Source organism: Dipodomys spectabilis, unplaced genomic scaffold (genome assembly GCF_019054845.1).
Source record: "Dipodomys spectabilis isolate Male_0828 unplaced genomic scaffold, ASM1905484v1 ptg000234l, whole genome shotgun sequence".
Lineage (NCBI taxonomy): Eukaryota > Metazoa > Chordata > Mammalia > Rodentia > Heteromyidae > Dipodomys > Dipodomys spectabilis.
This window is the reverse complement of record NW_024870911.1, coordinates 8,245,716-8,264,419: the sequence shown is the minus strand read 5'-3', so window position 1 is coordinate 8,264,419 and position 18,704 is coordinate 8,245,716. Positions and strand designations below refer to the sequence as shown.

General features: G+C 38.5%; 1 protein-coding gene across 1 annotated transcript in view; it reads left to right on the top strand.

Annotated features, from left to right (window-relative positions):
* Myrfl (myelin regulatory factor like) overlaps window positions 1-18,704 on the top strand; it is a 100,516-nt gene that overhangs the window by 12,543 nt on the left and 69,269 nt on the right. The window contains exons 2-4 of the mRNA XM_042699024.1: window positions 1,893-2,013; window positions 3,598-3,705; window positions 8,114-8,225. Coding sequence (XP_042554958.1) covers window positions 1,893-2,013; window positions 3,598-3,705; window positions 8,114-8,225 — 341 coding nt within the window. The remainder of the gene's footprint in view (window positions 1-1,892; window positions 2,014-3,597; window positions 3,706-8,113; window positions 8,226-18,704) is intronic.

Here is an 18,704-nt window from a genome sequence, read left to right as displayed (position 1 = left end):
AACATTTCAAAGGAGAGGACAAATGTAGATAACCCATTTATATCTCTCTATTCTTGTAATTCAACTTCTAAAGGAAGTAGTAGAAGAGAGCTAACTGTACTTTTTCAGTTTCCTTTCTGGTTCTGATTTCTGAGTTTGGCCTTTTGGTGTCTGTTAAAAAAATAATTTAATTTCTTTGTCTCATTTGTCCAACCTGCTTCACTCTTAAATGATACCTGCAGGAAGTCCTCATCCTCACCATTGGCTGGAGGTTGAACCAGCATATGCTGGTTCTAATGCCACTTTGCCTTGCTGTAGCTCATTTTACTCACTTCTCAAAAACTGCAAGCTTGTCTCTGGGTTTATTCCTGTACACAGAGTAGACACTAAGTAAATATAAAAGTAAGTAAATGAAACAAGTGGTAAATAATTTGGAATATCTTTAGGAAAATGTCATGCTTACTATCTAATTTGAAGTGATGTGACTGGACACCAGTGTTTTAGATCAAGTTCTACTTTCCCTGGATTTTCAAGACCAAAGATACCTTAACAAATAAGAGAAAGAGATTATTTAGATTCTCCTCTTCCTCCTTTTCTTCCTTCCCCTCCTTTTCTCTCCTCTTCCTCCTCTTTTTCTCCTTCTCCTCCTTTTTTTCCTCTTCTTCCTCTTCCTTCTCCATCACCACCTCTCATCCTGGCAACAATATATTATTTCTCCTCTGGTTCCTCCTGACTACTGGCATATAGGAGGTAAATTGTGTTTGAATCCAAAGGATAATTATTTGGGGGACTACTTTTCGGAATTCTAAAGTTTAGTAAAGTTATTGTAACAAACCCACCTTGCCTGCTGACTGAATCCTCTGGGAATCATTATGTGGCACAAAAGGTAAAAGAGTAGAAGCAGAGAAGAACAGACATGCATCAGGGTTGTGAATCGTGATTTTTTTTTTAAAGGAGGAGTCAACCCATGAAAAGAAGAGATCTTAAATAGGAGTGGGTGGGGCAGATGAGAAAGTGAGTAGAGGCGACCGGAAGCAGCCAATCAAGGAAGGTGTTTGCTGTGCCTATCCACCTCACACCTTGGAGAGGCTTCAATGGTATATGCATATTGAGTAGTAGATCCTATGTATGCAACTTCGGATTGTTTGTGTATACCTTGATGAACTTACCCTCATAACCAAGCACTTTTTCCTTATCTACCTAAGACCAAAGCTGAAGGACAGGTTAAACTATACCCTGCAACTGTCTCTGTGCCTGGAACAGGAAGCAGAGCTAGTGTAGTTCTCAAGTATAATCAATGAATAGCTTTTCTGTACAGGGGTCCTAGACAGTTTCTTCTCCTGTGAGCAGGACTGTGGCAGCCCTTTTCAGCCACAAATGATTTGTGAAGTCTCTTGACAGGAGATGGGATGCCCAAAGATGTCCTTTTTGCAGACTTAGGTCTTATAAATAAGTATTTAAGACATTTAGAGTGAAATGATTTTTTTAAAGCATAAGATTTATTTTAACAGCCATTTGAGAGTTGCTCTCTGTGTGCAAAACTTCCCTGAAAACAGCTTATCTGACACTCTGGATTTATCTTCTTGAGCAATTTCTTTTGGGTCTGGAAAGCCCAGATGTGATTTTGGAGAGGAAGCTGCTACTAGAGGGCTTGTTCATCAAGGTGTGTGATAAGTCATGTCAGGCAGGTTCTGGGAGTTGGGGCACACCTCCTATTTCTACCTGTGGAACAGGCAGGTTAATGTAAAGCAAGTGATACATTGGCCAGGTCTTTGAAATGTATGAACTACTTATTTCCACCTTAGGAAGTGTGTGTGTGTGTGTGTGTGTGTTATTGTGTAAAACAGATGGAATACCAGCAGGGGCTTCAGAGAGAAGCTGAACAGATTCCTTGCTCCATCTGCTATGCTTAGCAATTGGCTTGTCCAAAGCCCAGTGAAGCAGTAGAAGTAAGTCAGTCCTCTCTGTTGCTGGCTGGCATTGCTGCCAAAAGTGAAGGAGCGTGGGATGGAGGTGGGAGTGATGAGGACAGTAGTGAGAGAAAGCTCAAGAATTAAGGCAGGTCTGGGTTGGCTTCTCAGTACATCACTTATAAGCTACCTAAGCTGTGCAAGTGCAGTAACCCATACAATCACTTGGCCTTACCTGTACACTTGGATTAATACTGATACTCACTTCTTTGGGCTGTTATGAAATGAAATGTAGGCAGAGCAATTATCTCTTTGCTTATTCCAGAGCAAGAAATCCAAACTAAGAGTACCCCTAGACAACTGCAGCAATGTTCACATTGATCTGTCTTTTGTTCTTGTTCTCTTAAGATCCTTTGCCACAAAACCAGAAGAAGGACCATTTTAAAATGGGAAATGTATCATGTCCTTTTCCAAAGGCTTGCCACTGACCTCCTCTCCTCCTCTTCTGCACCTGAGCTATGCCCCGTGGAAGGATTTGTTTTTCAGACAAGCTAAGCACAGTTCAATCCCCAGACTCCTGTGCTTGCCCCTCTCTCTGCGTGGAGTGCTGTGCTCTTGATGTTTGCTTAGCTGGAGAGGCTTGTGAATGGAAAGGCCTCCTCTGTCATACCACTCTTTTATTTTCATTGTTGTCTTGAATGTCTTGGTTGTTTCTCATATGTTATGGATATCTAACCTGGTTCCAGTGTGAGTCCTGTAGAAGGTTCTTGCTTTTTATTTTTATTTATTTATTTATTTTTGTTGGTTGTGTGAACTTTGGACTTGGATGCTGTCCCTGAGCTCTTCAACTCAACGCTAGTACTCTACCACTTGAGCTACAGTGCCACTTCTGGCTTTTCCTGTTTATGTAGTACTGAGGAATCGAACCCAGGGGCTCATGTATGCAAGGCAAGCACTCTACCACTGAGCCACCTTCCCAGCCCTTAATAATTTTTTCACTGCTATGTACCCAGAAACTTGCATAGCACCTAGCTCCTGGCAGTTGCTTAGTTAATATTAGTTGAATTGATGAAAGAATAATGTGTCTTTCTTGCCATTTGCAACCTATCCTTTCTTCAAAGGCTAGCTCAAGACTAAACTCTCCCGTGAGACCATTTCTGACAGTTTTAAACACTTTTACGAATCTGGAGGAAACCTGGGCTATTTTCTACCCATTTCCCTCTTAGCACATGTCCCTGAATAGAGTTAGTGATGGCCTCTTCTCTACTATGTCCACAATTTTAGAACACAGAGAAAGAAGGGTGTGTCCAGATTTTTTTCAGAAAGCAACATAGAATATGACAGATATGGGTGTAAGTGGTAGGGAATTGAAGTACTGAATATTCACACCTGGAAAAAAAAACCAGTATTGTCTTTATTAAATCGATTTGTTTTTCTATTTTTATTATTTAATTTTTTTACTATCTTCAAATAATTGTACAATGGGATTTTGTGTCACTTTATATGTACAATGTTTGTCATCTATTTTAGATTTTAATAAGATGGAAGAAAAACCTCTTTGCTTCCCACTGTTAGCAAAAGCCAAAAGAATAACAGTTGTTTCAGATTTTTATAGGTGTGAATACTTTAATTCTCCAGGAAAAGAAATATTTTAGACAACAAAGAATGGAGATTGAAAGTGTGAAAAGATAATGTTCCCACCTTTCAGTGTCCTTCACGACCTTGGAAATACTAGGTTTGAAGGCGTTTGTTTATTTCTGGCCACCTAGAAAGCAGCTGATTGCAGCAAAACTGGCTTCCTCTGCATTTAGCACCAGTAAACTGCTGCCTTTAGCTTTACCTTTGGATGCAGCTTCAAACTGACTTGTGGAGGGGGCAGCACAGTGAACTGAGAAACCCATCCAATTATTTAGAATTGTAGGGCTGAACCAGAGGTCCTCCGGGCACTCAAACTTAGTCTCAGGGCTCTGAAGGAAACTCAGATTTCAAGTTCCTGTGTTGTTGGAATGCAAATGTGTTTTCCCATCTATGAATGGCAGATAATGGGGCAGAGGAGGGCATCGAGAATAGAGAGCTTAGCCTCCATTTGTGTCACCTTTTTACTTGATGATTATGGGCCTAGGCCTTTCAAGTGAAGACATTTACTCATTCAACTGAAAGCCAGGGAAAAGGGCCAGGTGATAAGGTTATAGTGATGAATAAAGACAGCTATAATTTCTACAGATACCAGCCGTTTCTATTGAGCACCATATAAACAAACATTAGAGGTGTTGACTTGGCACTTTTTTTTCTAGTTGTTTTTTCCTTTGTTCTTGTTAGGCAAGCACTCTACAACTCCAATCCTGTCTGCAGCTCAACATTAGAATCAATAATATTGAAGCATTATGATTCTTACAGTGTAAGGCACTCAAAAAACACATTATCTCTCATGTGATAATCTTGCAATTTAACCTTGAGAAAAATATGAAAATAAAAACTGAGGGACATTTCTTATATGTATATAAACAGACTCTTTTGTATGCTTCAAAAAAAAAGCCTAAAAAGTCATTAGAATTAAATATATTAGATTATTCTGAATTAGATTCTGGACCAGAAAAATTTTTTTCTAGATAACATTATTGGGACAACAGGCAGACTCTGAATATGGAATATAAGTTATGTAACACAACTATATCAATAGTAAGTTTTCTGATTATTATAATAGAAGGGTTGTTATGGAAGTTGTCTTTTTATACCTGTTTATTCCATTGAAACATTCAAAGATAAAGGCAACATATTCACAAGTGTTTGAGGTATGAAAGAAGGTGTGTGTGTGCGTGTGTGTATGTGTGTGTGTATGTGTATGTGTAGTATATATGTATATGTTCATGTGTATGTGCGGATATGTATGTATAGGTTTGAAAGAGAGAATAAGGGAAATACAATGTTAATATTGGGGAATCTGGCACATGAACATAGGCAAGTTCCTTTGCTTTCTTATAGCTCTTCAATATATGAAATAATTTAAAAACAAAATATTTCAGATTTTTATCCTCCTCCAAAAATATATAAGGGGAAATTCAACAATCTTCTTCATTATTATTTTTCATTTTCACGCATGATTAGAAAAACCTGTTTATCTCAGTTTCATAAAAATATTCATTCATGTTTTGTTTTTGTTTTTTAGTTTGTTGGTCATGGATCTTGAACTCATGGCCTGGGCACTGTCCCTCAGCTCTTTTATTTAAGACTATTACTCTACCACTTTGAGCCACAGTACCATTTCCAGTTTTCTGGTTTTGGAGATAAGAGTCTCACAGATTTTTCTGCCCAGGCTGGCTCAGATCCTCAGATCTGCCATCCTCAGATCTCAGCCTTCTGAGTAGCTAGGATTACATGCGTAAGTCACTGGCTTCTGGCTCATGTTTTCGTTCTGTATTGAAATCTATCTAGAATTTGATCTACTGAGAAATGTTCTGTGAATTCTCTCAGGCATTTAGCCACCTTCTCCCATGTTTATAGAATAACCAGTATTTCCTTACCAGTGTCAAAGCATATTTATTGTGTAGTAAAATTCTGCTTATTATACATGTATATAACCTTGTTTTAAAGATTCTGGTCTTGTTTGTATAATTTTGATGTGTCTATTTGTTTTCCATGCTATACATTTATTCTGTCTTTTGTCACTTTTCTGCTTATTCCTTTTTTCCTCTATTCTTCCAGAGAATACATTACCTCAAAGAATTATTTCAAGCTTTTTTTTTTTGACCCTAAGGATTGAATTTATAGCCTCACACTTGCTAGGGCGGCATGTTCTGATACTTGAGCCACATCTCCAGCTTGTTTGTTATTTTGAAGCTGGAGTCTTGTGGGCTTTTCTGCCTGGGCGGGCTTCAAAGCACAATCCTCCTCATCTCAACCTCTTCTGCTAACTAGGATTAAAGGCAGGAGCCAACAATGCCCAGTGTGCCTTGGCTACTTTTGAAGTAAGGTCTCACTTTATGCCCAGTCCAGCCTTAGCTTCATTTTATCTTATTTGTGATTGTGGTACTGGGAAAGAGGAATTCACCAATCAGTCTCCTATAGGATAACAGGCACATGCTATTACATCTAGTCATTTGTTGAGAATAAGTCTCATTAACTTTCAGGCCCAGGCTGGCTTAGAACCATGAATTTTTATCTCTTCCTTTCAAGTAGCTAGGATTATAGGGATGAGCCATCTTACTCAAAACATTGTAATGGGATTATTTGATTTAGGTGGCACTCAAACGAAGGGTTTATTGGGTACAGAAACAGTTTAACATATAATTGGAATAAAAATGAAGCAACTAGGATTTAGTAAGTGTAAAAAGTAAGTAGAAGTTGGGTAAATATGGTAGAAATATTAGATCATTATCCCAGTCTTCTGCCTTGGCTATTGGATGAATTAACCTTAAATACTAAATTTTAAACTTTGGAGAAATAATTGGTCACATTTTCACAGTTGATTTTAACTAATTAACCAATGGATTGGATCACCCAATTCAAAGTTTCTGTAGATATTATGTGTTACAAATAAAGCCACTGGTAATCATCTGTATAAGGGGCCAGTCCTCAAGAGATGACAAGGTGAGTCTGTCAATATTTAATAATACCTGGTTTTTGCAATAGTGAAATTGTTTTAATCCAAAGATGAATGTCTCTTCATTTATTTAAATTTATTAAGGCTTTCTGTGAAGTTTTTAGTTAAAAGTTTTGACTCTATATATTTAAATGCTTTATACTTTTATTATTTTAAATGGAATTTCCCCCATTTTATTTATCTGAATGGTTCATTGGTTATATAAAGCAATTTATTTTCACAGTGTTAGGTTTTTAAAAAGAGGTAGCTGAGTAAAAACTGCACCAGCACGCACGTGGTATTCAGGTAAGGGGTAGGTTTATTCAGTAGACCTGCTGGGACCAGGCAAGGTTGGCACTCCACGTGGCTGGGAAAGAGAGAGAGGAAAGAGCTAGAGCAGAGAGAGAGCAGACAGAGCTAGAAAAGAAGAGCAAGAGGAAGAGCTAGAAACGAACAGAGAGATAAAGAGAGAGAGTCTGGGCCTGGGCTAGGCCTTATGTAGGGTATGGGCGGAGAAAGGTGTGGCCACATCAAATTCAGATGTGACCTCAGCGGATGCAGATGTGACCTCTTCCAGGTGTCCCAGTTGCCTAGGTAACGCAGGTACTGGGTGGAGACTTTGCTGCAAGGAGGGTGGAGTCTGCTCACCATCCAGGAGCGGACCTTACACACAGTTGATTTTAACTAACCAACATATTTAGTTTCCTGATTTTTATCTTTTTGTGATGGCATTGGAGTTTGTTTGTTTGTTTGTTTTTGGGGGGCGGGGTCTGTCGTGGGGCCTGAACTCTGGACCTGGGCGCTGCCCTCAGCTCTTCAGCTCAAGGCTAGAGCTCTACCACTTAAGCCATAGCACCACTTCCATCTTTTTCTGCTTATGTGGTGCTGAGGAATGGAACTCAGGACCTCATGCATGCAAAGCAAGCACTCTACCACTGAGCCACCTTCCCAGCCCAGGTATAGTCATTTTATCTGCAAATAAAGATGGCTTTTTTTTTTTTTTTTATGGTACTAGGGTTTGAGCTCAGGGCCTCACATGTACAATAAAGGACTTTTGACTGCCTGCTGCTTTTGTCTTCTTTATGATGTATATATATTGTTACATTCAGTTTTATGTTCTTAAAAAATGTACAGGTTATATTGTCTCAAGAGAATGGCAGACTATTAGATTTTAGGAACTCTAACAAATATATGAAGAAAAATATTGAACATTTTGTTAAGAAAACCAGTGAACATACGAGCAATATACTATTCATCCATCCATCCATCCATCCATCCATCCATCCATCCATCCATCCATCCACTTATCGACCCACCTGTTTACCCAATAAATGATTATTGCTTATAGTTCATGCCATGAATCCTTTTGGAAAAAATTAAGAAAGACATAGTCCTTGCTATGAAGATCACACACACACACACACACACACACACACACACACAAAGCATAAAAAGGGGTACTTGAATCAGCCTTGGACAGTCAGGAAGGTTTGATAGACATCTAAGATTTCTGAAGGACATAGGTACATAGAAGAAAAACTACATTTTCTATAAATGCATTGAGTTATTTAATTGCCTCACAGTTCTTGGATATAAGCTTGTCAAAAATGTTAGCAGCAATTCTAAAATCATCATGGTTCTCAAGATCTTCAATTTTCTTTTGCAGCTCAGGGAGCTAATGACACTCTGGAGAACACAGCTCTGGATACCAGTCTGCTGGAAGAGTTCTTAGGCAATGACTTTGATTTGGGAGCCTTGTAAGTAATAAGAACATGTAACATAAATCAGTTGGGAAGTATTCTCTCCTCTTCTATTTTCATAAAGAACCTGAATAGAATTGGTACTATTTCTCCCAAAAATATCTGGCAGATTTCATTAGTGAGGCCACTTGAATCTGTAATTTTCTTTGTGGGTTATTCATCCTGTTCTCCTCACCCCCACCCCCATTCTTGGAACAAATCTAATATCTTTTTATAGACATGAGGGTATTCAGGTTATCTATTGATGGCTATGGGCTTAGGATATTTGTGTCTTTAAATGAATTTATTTCGTATAGGTTGTCCAGTTCACTGGCATAAAGTTCTTTCTATTTACTTAAGTGTTGTTGTCTGTAGGATTTGTAGTGAGTCTTTTTTTCTTGACATCATTAGCTCCTTCCTTCCTTCTTTGGGAGTACTGGGACTTGAATTCAGACCTTCATGAATGCTAGGCAGGTGCTACACTATTTGAGCCATGCTCTAATCCTTTACACTTTATTTTTGGAGAATAGAGCTTTGTATTTTTGCCTGAGGATGATCTCAGCTTCTGATTAAAGGTATTGGTGTATCATTCTTTTTCTTTGTGTCCTTGTCTGGTTTTTCAGTGAGTGGTCCTTCGCTTTTTATTTCATGGAAAAAATTGAGGAGTTTTGGTGTTAGTTCCTTAAATATCTGGTAGGATTTGACAGTGAATCCATTATGTCCTGGGCTTTTCTTTGTTGGGAGATTTCTACTTTTGATTCAATATATTTTCTTATTATAGATCTATTTAAGTGGTTTATATTTTCATGATTCAATTTTGGTAGTTCAAATATATCTATAAATATGTCTTTTTCTATTAAATTTGTATTTGAATATAGGTTTCAAAGTATTTCTTCATGATCATCTGGATTTTCTTGGTACTTACAATATTCCTATTTTCATCTCTAGTTTTATTAATTTTTGGTCTTATTTCTTCAGTGACCCACTAGTAATTCAATACAATATTGTTTAGTTTTTATGTGTTTGGTTACATTCTATAGTTTCTTTTGCTGTTGAGTTCTAGTTATATTCCATGCAGTCAGATAGACTATAGGAATTTATCAATTTTCTTTTATTTCCTAAGACTTGCTTAGCATCTTAAAATATAATCTATTTTGGAAAAAGTTGTATGGGGCACATGTATATTATATAGCTGCTTGATGAAACACTTTGCAGATATCTTTGGTCTATTTTATTACTCAATTGTAAGGTTTCTTTATTGAGTACTGAAGTCTTCTAAAATAATTATGTTGTAGACTATCTGTGCTTTTAAGTACAGTAGTATTTAATGAAGTTATATGCCCTGACATTTGGCACATAGATCATAGCAATTGTTATTTCTTCTTGATGGTTTTGTTTTTTTGATATGAAATGACCTTCTTTGTCTCTTTTGACTGATTTTTGGTTTGAAATCTTCCATATTTATAAGGTGGATTACTGTTCTGGCCGTCTATTTGCTGAATAGAACCCTTTCCAATTTTTCATCCTAGGTCAGTGTTTGCTTTTGTTAGTAAGATGTGTTTCTTGTAGGCATCAAATAGTGAACTGTTACTTTTTTTTTGCCATTAGCTGCTAGAATCATGTTTACTTTATATCATCAGGGAATAAATGGATCCACATAGGTAATTCCATAATAATTGTTACCCTTTCAATCTCCTGTTTTAAAAATGTTTTAAATATGGCCAATTTTTATCATATCAAATATATTAGCATTCTTTTTAAAAAATATATGATCATTATATATATATATATACATATATGTTTAGGAGGTAGAATGTGATAGTTCAGCATGCATATAATTTTCAGCTATTATCGAAAAGTATGTAGTAATTCCTTCCATTTGTTGTTTTTATAGCATTTAATTCTTTCCTATTTTTCATTTGCTCATCTGCTCATCTGGTGGGATTTGTTTTCTCCCCTAATAATATAGTTATATTTATCTTCCTTTTCTTGCTATTTTACATAGTGCTGATGAAGTAGTAAAAAATTGCTTTTGTTTTTGTTTACCAGGGAAGATTTTTATTTATTTATCTTTTAGTTCTGAATGATAGTTTGTTGGATTGATTAATTTACTTTGGTAGTTGCTTGCTTTCAGTGCTTGAAACATACCATTCCATGACCTCTTTGCGTTCAAGGTTTCTGGTAAGAAATCTGCTGTCATGATGAACTTACTATTTTATGCTATGATATGTGACTTTAGTATTTATCTCTTACAGCTTTCAGTATTCTTTGCTCATTCTGCATACTTAATGTTTTAGCTATGTTGTGTCCTGGAGTGCAATTTGTACGTATGTGTGCCAGTATTGAGGCTTGAGCTCAGGGCCTGATCCTTAGCTTTTAATTTTTGCTCAAGGCTAGCTAGTACTTTACCACTTGAGCCACTGTCCCACTTCTGGCTTTTTGCCTGTTATTTGGAGGATTTGTCTTATGGATTTGTCTCCCTGGGCTGGCTTCAAACCATGATCCTCAGATTTCAGCTTCCTGAGTGATTTTTTTTTTTCTGTTATATTCTGTTGGGTGTCCTAAAAGCCTCCTGTTCTTGGATGAATATTTCTTTTTTCCAAGATGTGGAGCATTTTCTCCTATTATTTTATTGATCTTTTAGCTTGAACCTCTTCTCCTTCATCTAACATTCTCCTTTGTCTATTGTTATCTGTTATTTGGTCTTTTTTTTTTTCTTTGGTCGGTCATGGGGGCTGAACTCTGGGTCTGTCACTCAGCGCTTCAGCTCAAGGCTAGCACCCTACCACTTTAGACACAGCACCACTTCCAGCTTTTTTCTGCTTATGTAGTGCCAAGGAATCGAACTCAAGGCCTCATATATTTGTTTTTTTTTAACAGTTTCTCCCAGAGGACTTGTATGCTCCTTCCACATTTCCTGCCTGTCCTTCCCCGCATTGCCCAATTTCTTTTTTCAAGTATTCTAAGGTACCTTGTCCTTTAGCTCTAATACTATGTCTTCAATTTGGTCTACTCTATTAAAAAGTCTTTCCACTGAGTTTTTTCCTTTGACTTATTGAATATTTAACTTTCAGAATTTCAGTTTGGTTATTTTTCAGAATTATGTATCTATTGTATTACTTTTTCATGTCCTCATTTTGTTGTCTGCTTTATTTCATTAAGTTTTTTGTTTGCATCTGTTAGAGAGAGTTCTTCTACCTATGTTTTTAAAAATAATTTTATCTTCTTTGAATTCATTCACCTCTGTCTTCTGTGTAGACACTTACTACTTTAGTTTCTAGCACCATTCATTTTGTAATATATGTCCTCTTTTATTTGCTGTTCATTCTTTTTTTTGGGGGGGGGTCCAGTCATGGGGCCTGAACTCTGGGCCTGGACATGTCCCTCAGCTCTTCAGCTCAAGGCTAGCACTCTACCACTTGAGCCACAGCACCACTTCCAGCTTTTTTCTTTTTTGCTTATGTGGTGCTGGGGAATCGAACCCAGGGCCTCATGCATGCAAGGCAAGCCCATTGCTGTTCATTCTTAAAATCATGTTTTTAAGATCTTTGGGCTTTCTTCTTTTGGTATTTTAATGTTTCTTACAGTATGGTTGTTGACCTTTGGACCTTAGCAGGTGTCATGTTGCTTTGTTTTTAGTATTTCTTAGTTTTTTACCATGACCTTTATGCATCTGAGGCCAATTCATTGGTTGGATTGTGTGTGTGTGTGTGTTTGTACAACCTGAGGCTTGAACTCAGAACCTAGGTGCTGTCCCTAAACTTTTCTTACTCAAGGCTAGAACTCTACCACTTGAGTCCACAGCTCCACTTCTGGCTTCTTTGGGGGTGCTTAATTGGAGATAATAGTCTCACAGACTTTCCAGCCCAGGCTAGCTCCAAACTGCAATCCTCTGTTCTCAGTCCCCATGAGTAGTTAGGATTACAGGTGTGAGCCAATGGTGCCCAGCTGGTTGGAATTTTTAATGATCTGTAAATTTGGCTTTAGCCCAGAGCTTCATACCCTTGCTTGGCTTTTTTGTTCACCAGCCATTTGCTGGTTAATTGAAGATAAGTCTTTGATTTGTCTTCCTGGGCTGAATTTGAACTATGATCCTTGGATTTCAAGCCTTCTGAGTAGCTAGAACTGGTATTTGGCTAGGTCCTTCTTTATGTGCCATTTGTGGCCTAGACTCCTTCTCCTGTTTGTGCCCTTGGTGACCCACTCCTGGCAGGATTCCTCTACCTGAATGATGTGGCTGGGAACTCAGAGCCTGCCTGACTTCAGGACACTGTGAGTCATGATCACTTTAGCAGTTCCTGTGGTCTCAGTTTCCTTCTAATGTAGGCTAATTATTTCCTTCCTTCTGCATGTTTTAAGATTAGTTTTCTAGTGTTTTAGATGAAAGCTTACTTCCTAATTTTTGTTCATTTAAGCATGCAATCCTATAAAAGTTTCTCTATCTGTTTGAACACTTTGGCTTTGTGTGCGTGTGTGTATGTATGGTAATAGAGAGCTTCAGGCACTCCAGCAATAGAAAAATTAAACCACTAGCTTGTCTTCTCCATGATTTTTGATATGAAATATGCGTTTGTCATTGTTTCCTTGTACATAATATTTCTTCCAACTTGAAGATATTTTCTTTCTCTTTGGTTTGGACCTATTTTATTATTATATATTTGGGTATAAATGCTGTTTTAAGATTGTGTTGTATTGCTTGGCCAGATGCTGGTAGCTTTCGTCTATAATCCTAGCTACTTAGGAGGCTGAGATGTGAAGATCATGGTTTGAAGCCAGTTTGGGCAGGAAAGTCTGTGAGAATTTTATCTCCAATAAACCGCTGAGAAAAAACCTGAAGTGGTGCTGTGTCTCAAGTGGTAGAGTGCTAGCTTTGAGGAAAAGAAACTCAGGGACAGCAGCCCAAGCCCTGAGTTCAATTCCCAGGACTGGAACAAACAGTTCAAGATTATATTGGTTAAGATTTACTAAATTATATGTGTGTGTGTGTGTGTGTGTGTGTGTGTGTGCGTGTGTGCGCCAATACTGGTGCTTGAACTCAGAGCCTGGCACTTGCTCTTAGCTTTTTCTGCTCATGGATGGCCTCTACTTAAGCTGTACTTCTACTTCTGGCTCTTTTCTGGTTAATTGGAGATAAGAGCCTCTCACACTTACCTACCCAGCCTGGCTTTGAACCATGCCTTCTTTGTAGCTAGGATTATAGGTGTAAGCCACCAGTGCTCAGCATTTGCTGAACCTTTTTAAACTATAAAAACTTGTGCTTTTAAAAACCATATCTTGAAAGTTTTCAGCTATAATTTTCATGTATATTTTTATGTACCAATGTCTTTCTTTTTCCTTCTCAGGACTCCAACAATTCAAACATTTTATATCTTTTGATATTGTACACAGGTTTCTAAGACTCCTAATTTTTCCAATTCTTTGTCTTTTGTTCCATAATGGTTGATCTATCTTCAAGTTCACTGATCCTTCTCTGTCATTATCATCAATATTCTCTTATTAAATCTACTTTGGCATGCCTGATAATGTCCCTGCTTCTGCCAAGACACAGAGTGAAACCAGGCCAGAATTTTAATAGTTATGAGGAAACCTATTCATGGATATTTCTAATACCTGACTCTGACATCCTTGTCAGTGCTCTGTGGGAAAAAAGGAGTCTCAGCATTTTAAAGGTTTTTTTTTTTTGTTTGTTTGTTTGTTTGTTTTTTTGGGTCCGGTCATGGGGCCTGAACTCTGGGCCTGGTTGCTGTCCCTCAGCTCTTCCGCTCAAGGCTAGCGCTCTACCACTTGAGCCACAGCACCACTTCCGGCTTTTTTCTTTTTGCTTATGTGGTGCAGAGGAATCGAACCCAGGGCCTCTGGCATGCAAGGCATGCGCTCTACCACTGAACCATCTTCCCAGCCCCCTCTCAGCATTTTATAAGCAAGTTAAACATACATAAACACACAGAAAAAAATGGTGTGTCACCAAGTGTCTGAGCCTATACTGTGATCTGGCTGTTCTGCTATCAGCATAGCATAGGCTGACCTCAGACACTAATTGCCTCTTTGCCTACATTCACACTCCTTGTCCATCCAACAGCTGGCATGAGTTCAGGTGGGAAGGCTGGGCATGAATATATTTTCTTATTTTCTTTTACCTGAAAGTACTCTGCCAGAGTTTGTCTAATGTTTCCCCTAATTTTTAGTCTTCACTCTAAGAGAAGGTACAGCTTATTTTTTCTGAGTTCTACTTAAGACCAGTTTGTACTGAGCAGAAAGACTATCTGATTGTGGTGGAAAAAGTAAATAAGTCTTAATCAAAGGGTCATGTTCTTATCTGAGAGGTCTGAAATCTGCCACAGAGTCTTTGTGTCCACGTTAATAATGATCTTTCTTCTAAGATCACAGATATCTAGCCATAGACTTCCCAGTTGCTAAAATTCTGGCCTGATTGGTCCAATAGAATTGTCTATGTTTGGGTCCAGGTTGAAGGAGTGAGATTCTAGCCTGATTGGTCCAATAGAAGTGTCTATGTTTGGGTCCAGGTTGAAGAAGCAGGGTATAAGTGAGGTAGAGAAGGAAGTTTCTATCATTGAGCATATCCTAAGCATTGGACAGTATTATTTACACTTTACATATTCACTACTTGATTGCATGTTTGGTGGTGTATATTTCCTTCTCTTAACGACCCTGCAAATTGGTACGATATTACCTATATTTTGCAGAGGAGGAAGCTGAGGTACAGAGCAGTGTACTAGTGCTCCATAAGTCAACAATTAGCAAAGCTGGGATTCATATCTAGAATAGAATGTCCTCTACATGCAGCATAAACATGAATTGATATTTTAGAGCATGTTTTGAATGATTGTGAAGTCTGGGAAATATGTTTTAAAAGTATCTCAAATTATCTGTTGAAAGGTGTGACTCAGAATAGATCTCAGTCAGGGTTTTGTAAAGATTGTTAGAGTTCACGTTCACTAAAGTCCTATGATCAGATAACCTGTCATTACTTGATAAAAAAAAAATGATCAGGTGCAGGCAGTTAAGTGTGGCACAATAAATCTGAGTAAGAACAAGCAGAAACAGGTCCAGTCCATGACCGCAGGGACAATGGGCTGTGGTTCAATGATCATTACATTGGTACAATCTGTACAAATACTCCAAGCTTTGAGATTTGCTAAGTACCAGGTTCTTTACGCATTTCTTCCAATAACCCTGGTATGTAAGTTCTGTTTTGTTTTTTGTTTTCCCTGGTGGAGCAGAGCTGAGTCTCTTACCTATACTTACTTCAAACTTTGAGTTACCTCTTAACTACTAACTTGACTATGAGTAATACCTTTAAAAAATATTAATGTGAACTCTATGTAAATGGCCACAGGGACCACTAGATCATAAAATTGCTGAGTCAGTTTGAATCTCCTAGATAGATTTTCAGATTTTATTTTTTTGAGACAAGGTCTCACTATGTAGTCCACTGGCCTCCATTTCTTGATCCTCCTACCTCTGTTTCACTGGAGCTGGGATTATAGACAAGCATCTTCACACCTACCTGTGCTTCCCTAGTGCTGGGATTATAGACAAGCATCTTCACACCTGGCTTGAGATAGTAAATGTATTTTAAAGGGAGCTATGGGCCATTAAGAAAGATTCCCATAGAAAATTTGTCCCATGAGATGCTGAAATGAAGAAATAATAAAAGTTTCACCATCAGTAAATCAGCTTTTGACTTACTGGATTAAACCACATTAAATGAACATCTTTATTGTAGAGCTGTTAGTCTTTGATGTGTTAATGTGAAACTGGAGAGTAGAAATCCTATATTGTGTTTCTCAGACTTCTTTAGACATGCACCCCTTTGGGGAGACATGTATTCATATATGAGCTTTCGGATTTGATCCTTAGACCTTTCCAATCTTTCTGTGAAAATCTAGTTAGTATGCAAGCTGAGGGTAGTCAAATCAGTAAGGGAAGGTGTCCGAAAATTGCCTTTAACCCTATATTTCCTTCTGTGACATATCCAGGGGCAGCTAATTGCCTAGGAGGAACAGGATGAGGTCCTCTCTGAGTCCTAGGTTAGCCAGACAGGTACCTACTAGAAACACAGGTGAGTGTGTGGGGGTATCCCGGGAAATGTCCAGGTGTGGAGTGCTGCTTGGAATGAGAGATTCAGGGAGTAGTGTAAAACCTGAGATTGCAGTGAAAAAGGACAATGTGTGTGTGTGTGTGTGTGTGTGTGTGTGTGTATGTGTGTGTTGTGTTTGTGTGAAAGAAAGATTCTGAGAAAGAGACTAGTGAATCCTCAGTTAAGTTTTCTTTCTTTGAACAATTGCCCAGGCCTTTACCTACTTCTTCACTGAGCATGAAGTGGGGCTAAAGAGCAGGGAGCAGAAGTACAGATCTCATCTGGGAGGTGGAAATGTAGCTCTGCAGAATTCCAGTAGGATTCACAGCCATAGTAAAACCTGAGAAACCCTGAATTATGTCACAGACATGTAGTTCCTTGCTCACCATCTCCCAACTCCTTTATTAGCTACTTAATAATAGATCATTTCATGATGGAGATACATTGTAAGAATTGCATTGTGGGCAATTATTTTGTTATGTTCAGAAACCATACACATATTGCCTGTTTTTGTGAATAAAGTTTTATTGGAACACATACTGAAAAAAATCAAATCTCACACATACAATATTAGAGTATAATCTTGTGAAATCACCAACAACAGACTGGAATGCTGTTAGATGGCCCATGTATAATGTATATGGTTTGTTTTGTGTGGGTGGGTTTGATGGGGCTCTGGATCATAGTAAATTTTAGAACAATGTTGAGACCCTGCATAAGGGGCTAGGCTGAGTGCTCTGAAGTGGTCTGCAAGAATGTTTAAATAGGTGACTTTACAGAACGGAGGACTTAGGGACTGGTTCTGTCATGAAAGAATCAACTCTTATTTCATTCTAATGGTTGAACTTAAGCAGCCAATATTCTGGGTTTTATCTTGAATTTGGCTTATGGTACCAGATAGAAAAGAAGTCAGGAGTCGATTACCAGCTGCCTATTTCAGTTTTTCCAGAGTGGAGTGGCTATGGTCCCTTTGCTGTAAAGGGAGCAAGGCACATGCAGTTCTGTGAGACAAGCTTGATGTTTGAATTCATTGACACGTTTTATCCTTGGGTTCAAAATGCTGTAGTAATAGAAAGCTTAAAGTGGAAGACTATGCTAAAACATTACCCTGTATTTCTCTATCCTATGTGAAATGAAATTATCTATAATTAATCAGATTAAGAAACTGCTTTTTTTTTTTACTCATGAGGTAGACCATCTGACTTCAGCTGGACTTCTTTTCCGATGAATGGTCTCAAATGACTTGCTTAACCAACATCAACGTTGGTTTTATTGTCTATGGAGTAAGGACAATAAAGGCACCTCTTTATAATGGGGAGAGTCGAGATTAGATGAGACAATGTGTGCTAGGGTTCACATGGTGCCTGGCTCAGGCAAGATTCTCAAAAACAAAAATATGATCTGTGCGGCAGAGTGGCAGTAGGAGAGGCGGGGTCCCTGCACACAGACGTGGGGAACGGGATAGGCCTTCCTTGTCATGTTTTTTTTTTTCCTATCATGTCCTAAAATAACTTTTGTGGCCTTCTTTAGCTACTAATTATCAAGGATCAGAGCCCTTTATACCAACCTTGGGATAGTGGGCACAAAACCCCAACCATGCTTGAACAAGTATTTATTGAGTGCCTTCCACACACTCAGTTCTAGGGCACTAACTTCTAAGGCACTAGAGAACACACACACACACACACACACACACACACACACACACACACACACACACACACACACACACACACCACGCTATGTACATGAAAAACTAGAGAAAATATCTTGCACAGCAACTATTTTTTTCTGGTTACAGATGAAGTATAAGAGTGAACAAAACAAATGGACCCTTGTTAAGAGCTGATAAAAGTCACAATGCGTTGGGTTCCATCTGCCCTGGCAGGACACCCAGACATCTTTCCAGAACTGGTGATGCATGGTAATAAGAAAAAGCAGATTGACTCCTCATTGGAGTCAATATTGTTTTAAATTCTCAACAGACTGCATTTTCCTGTTGCCTGCGCCTGGAGATGGGCCATTCCTTTTGCCCTTGGCTTTCCACTCCTGTCCTACTACTTCACTGGGAAGAGAAAGACAAGGACAGATGGTCTAAAGTCATTCAGTAGGACAAAGACATTAAGAATAGGCAAGGGAGTGGAGAGAGGGATGGGGAAGGGTACCATTTCTGACCGGGTGTTCATCAGAGTCCTTCTGCACACATAAATGTATATACCCAGCATATTTGTTGCTGCTGGAAAAACTTTAAAAGCTGTTTGTATCTATTGAGCATCGATTCCAGACCGGGCCTGTGCTGAGAGGAGCACATTGTGGAGTGCAATGGAGCTTTGCAGAGTGGGCAGTTGGTGTTGAGTGAAGGGAGCCACTGAGAAAACTGGGAATTGGACTGTGAG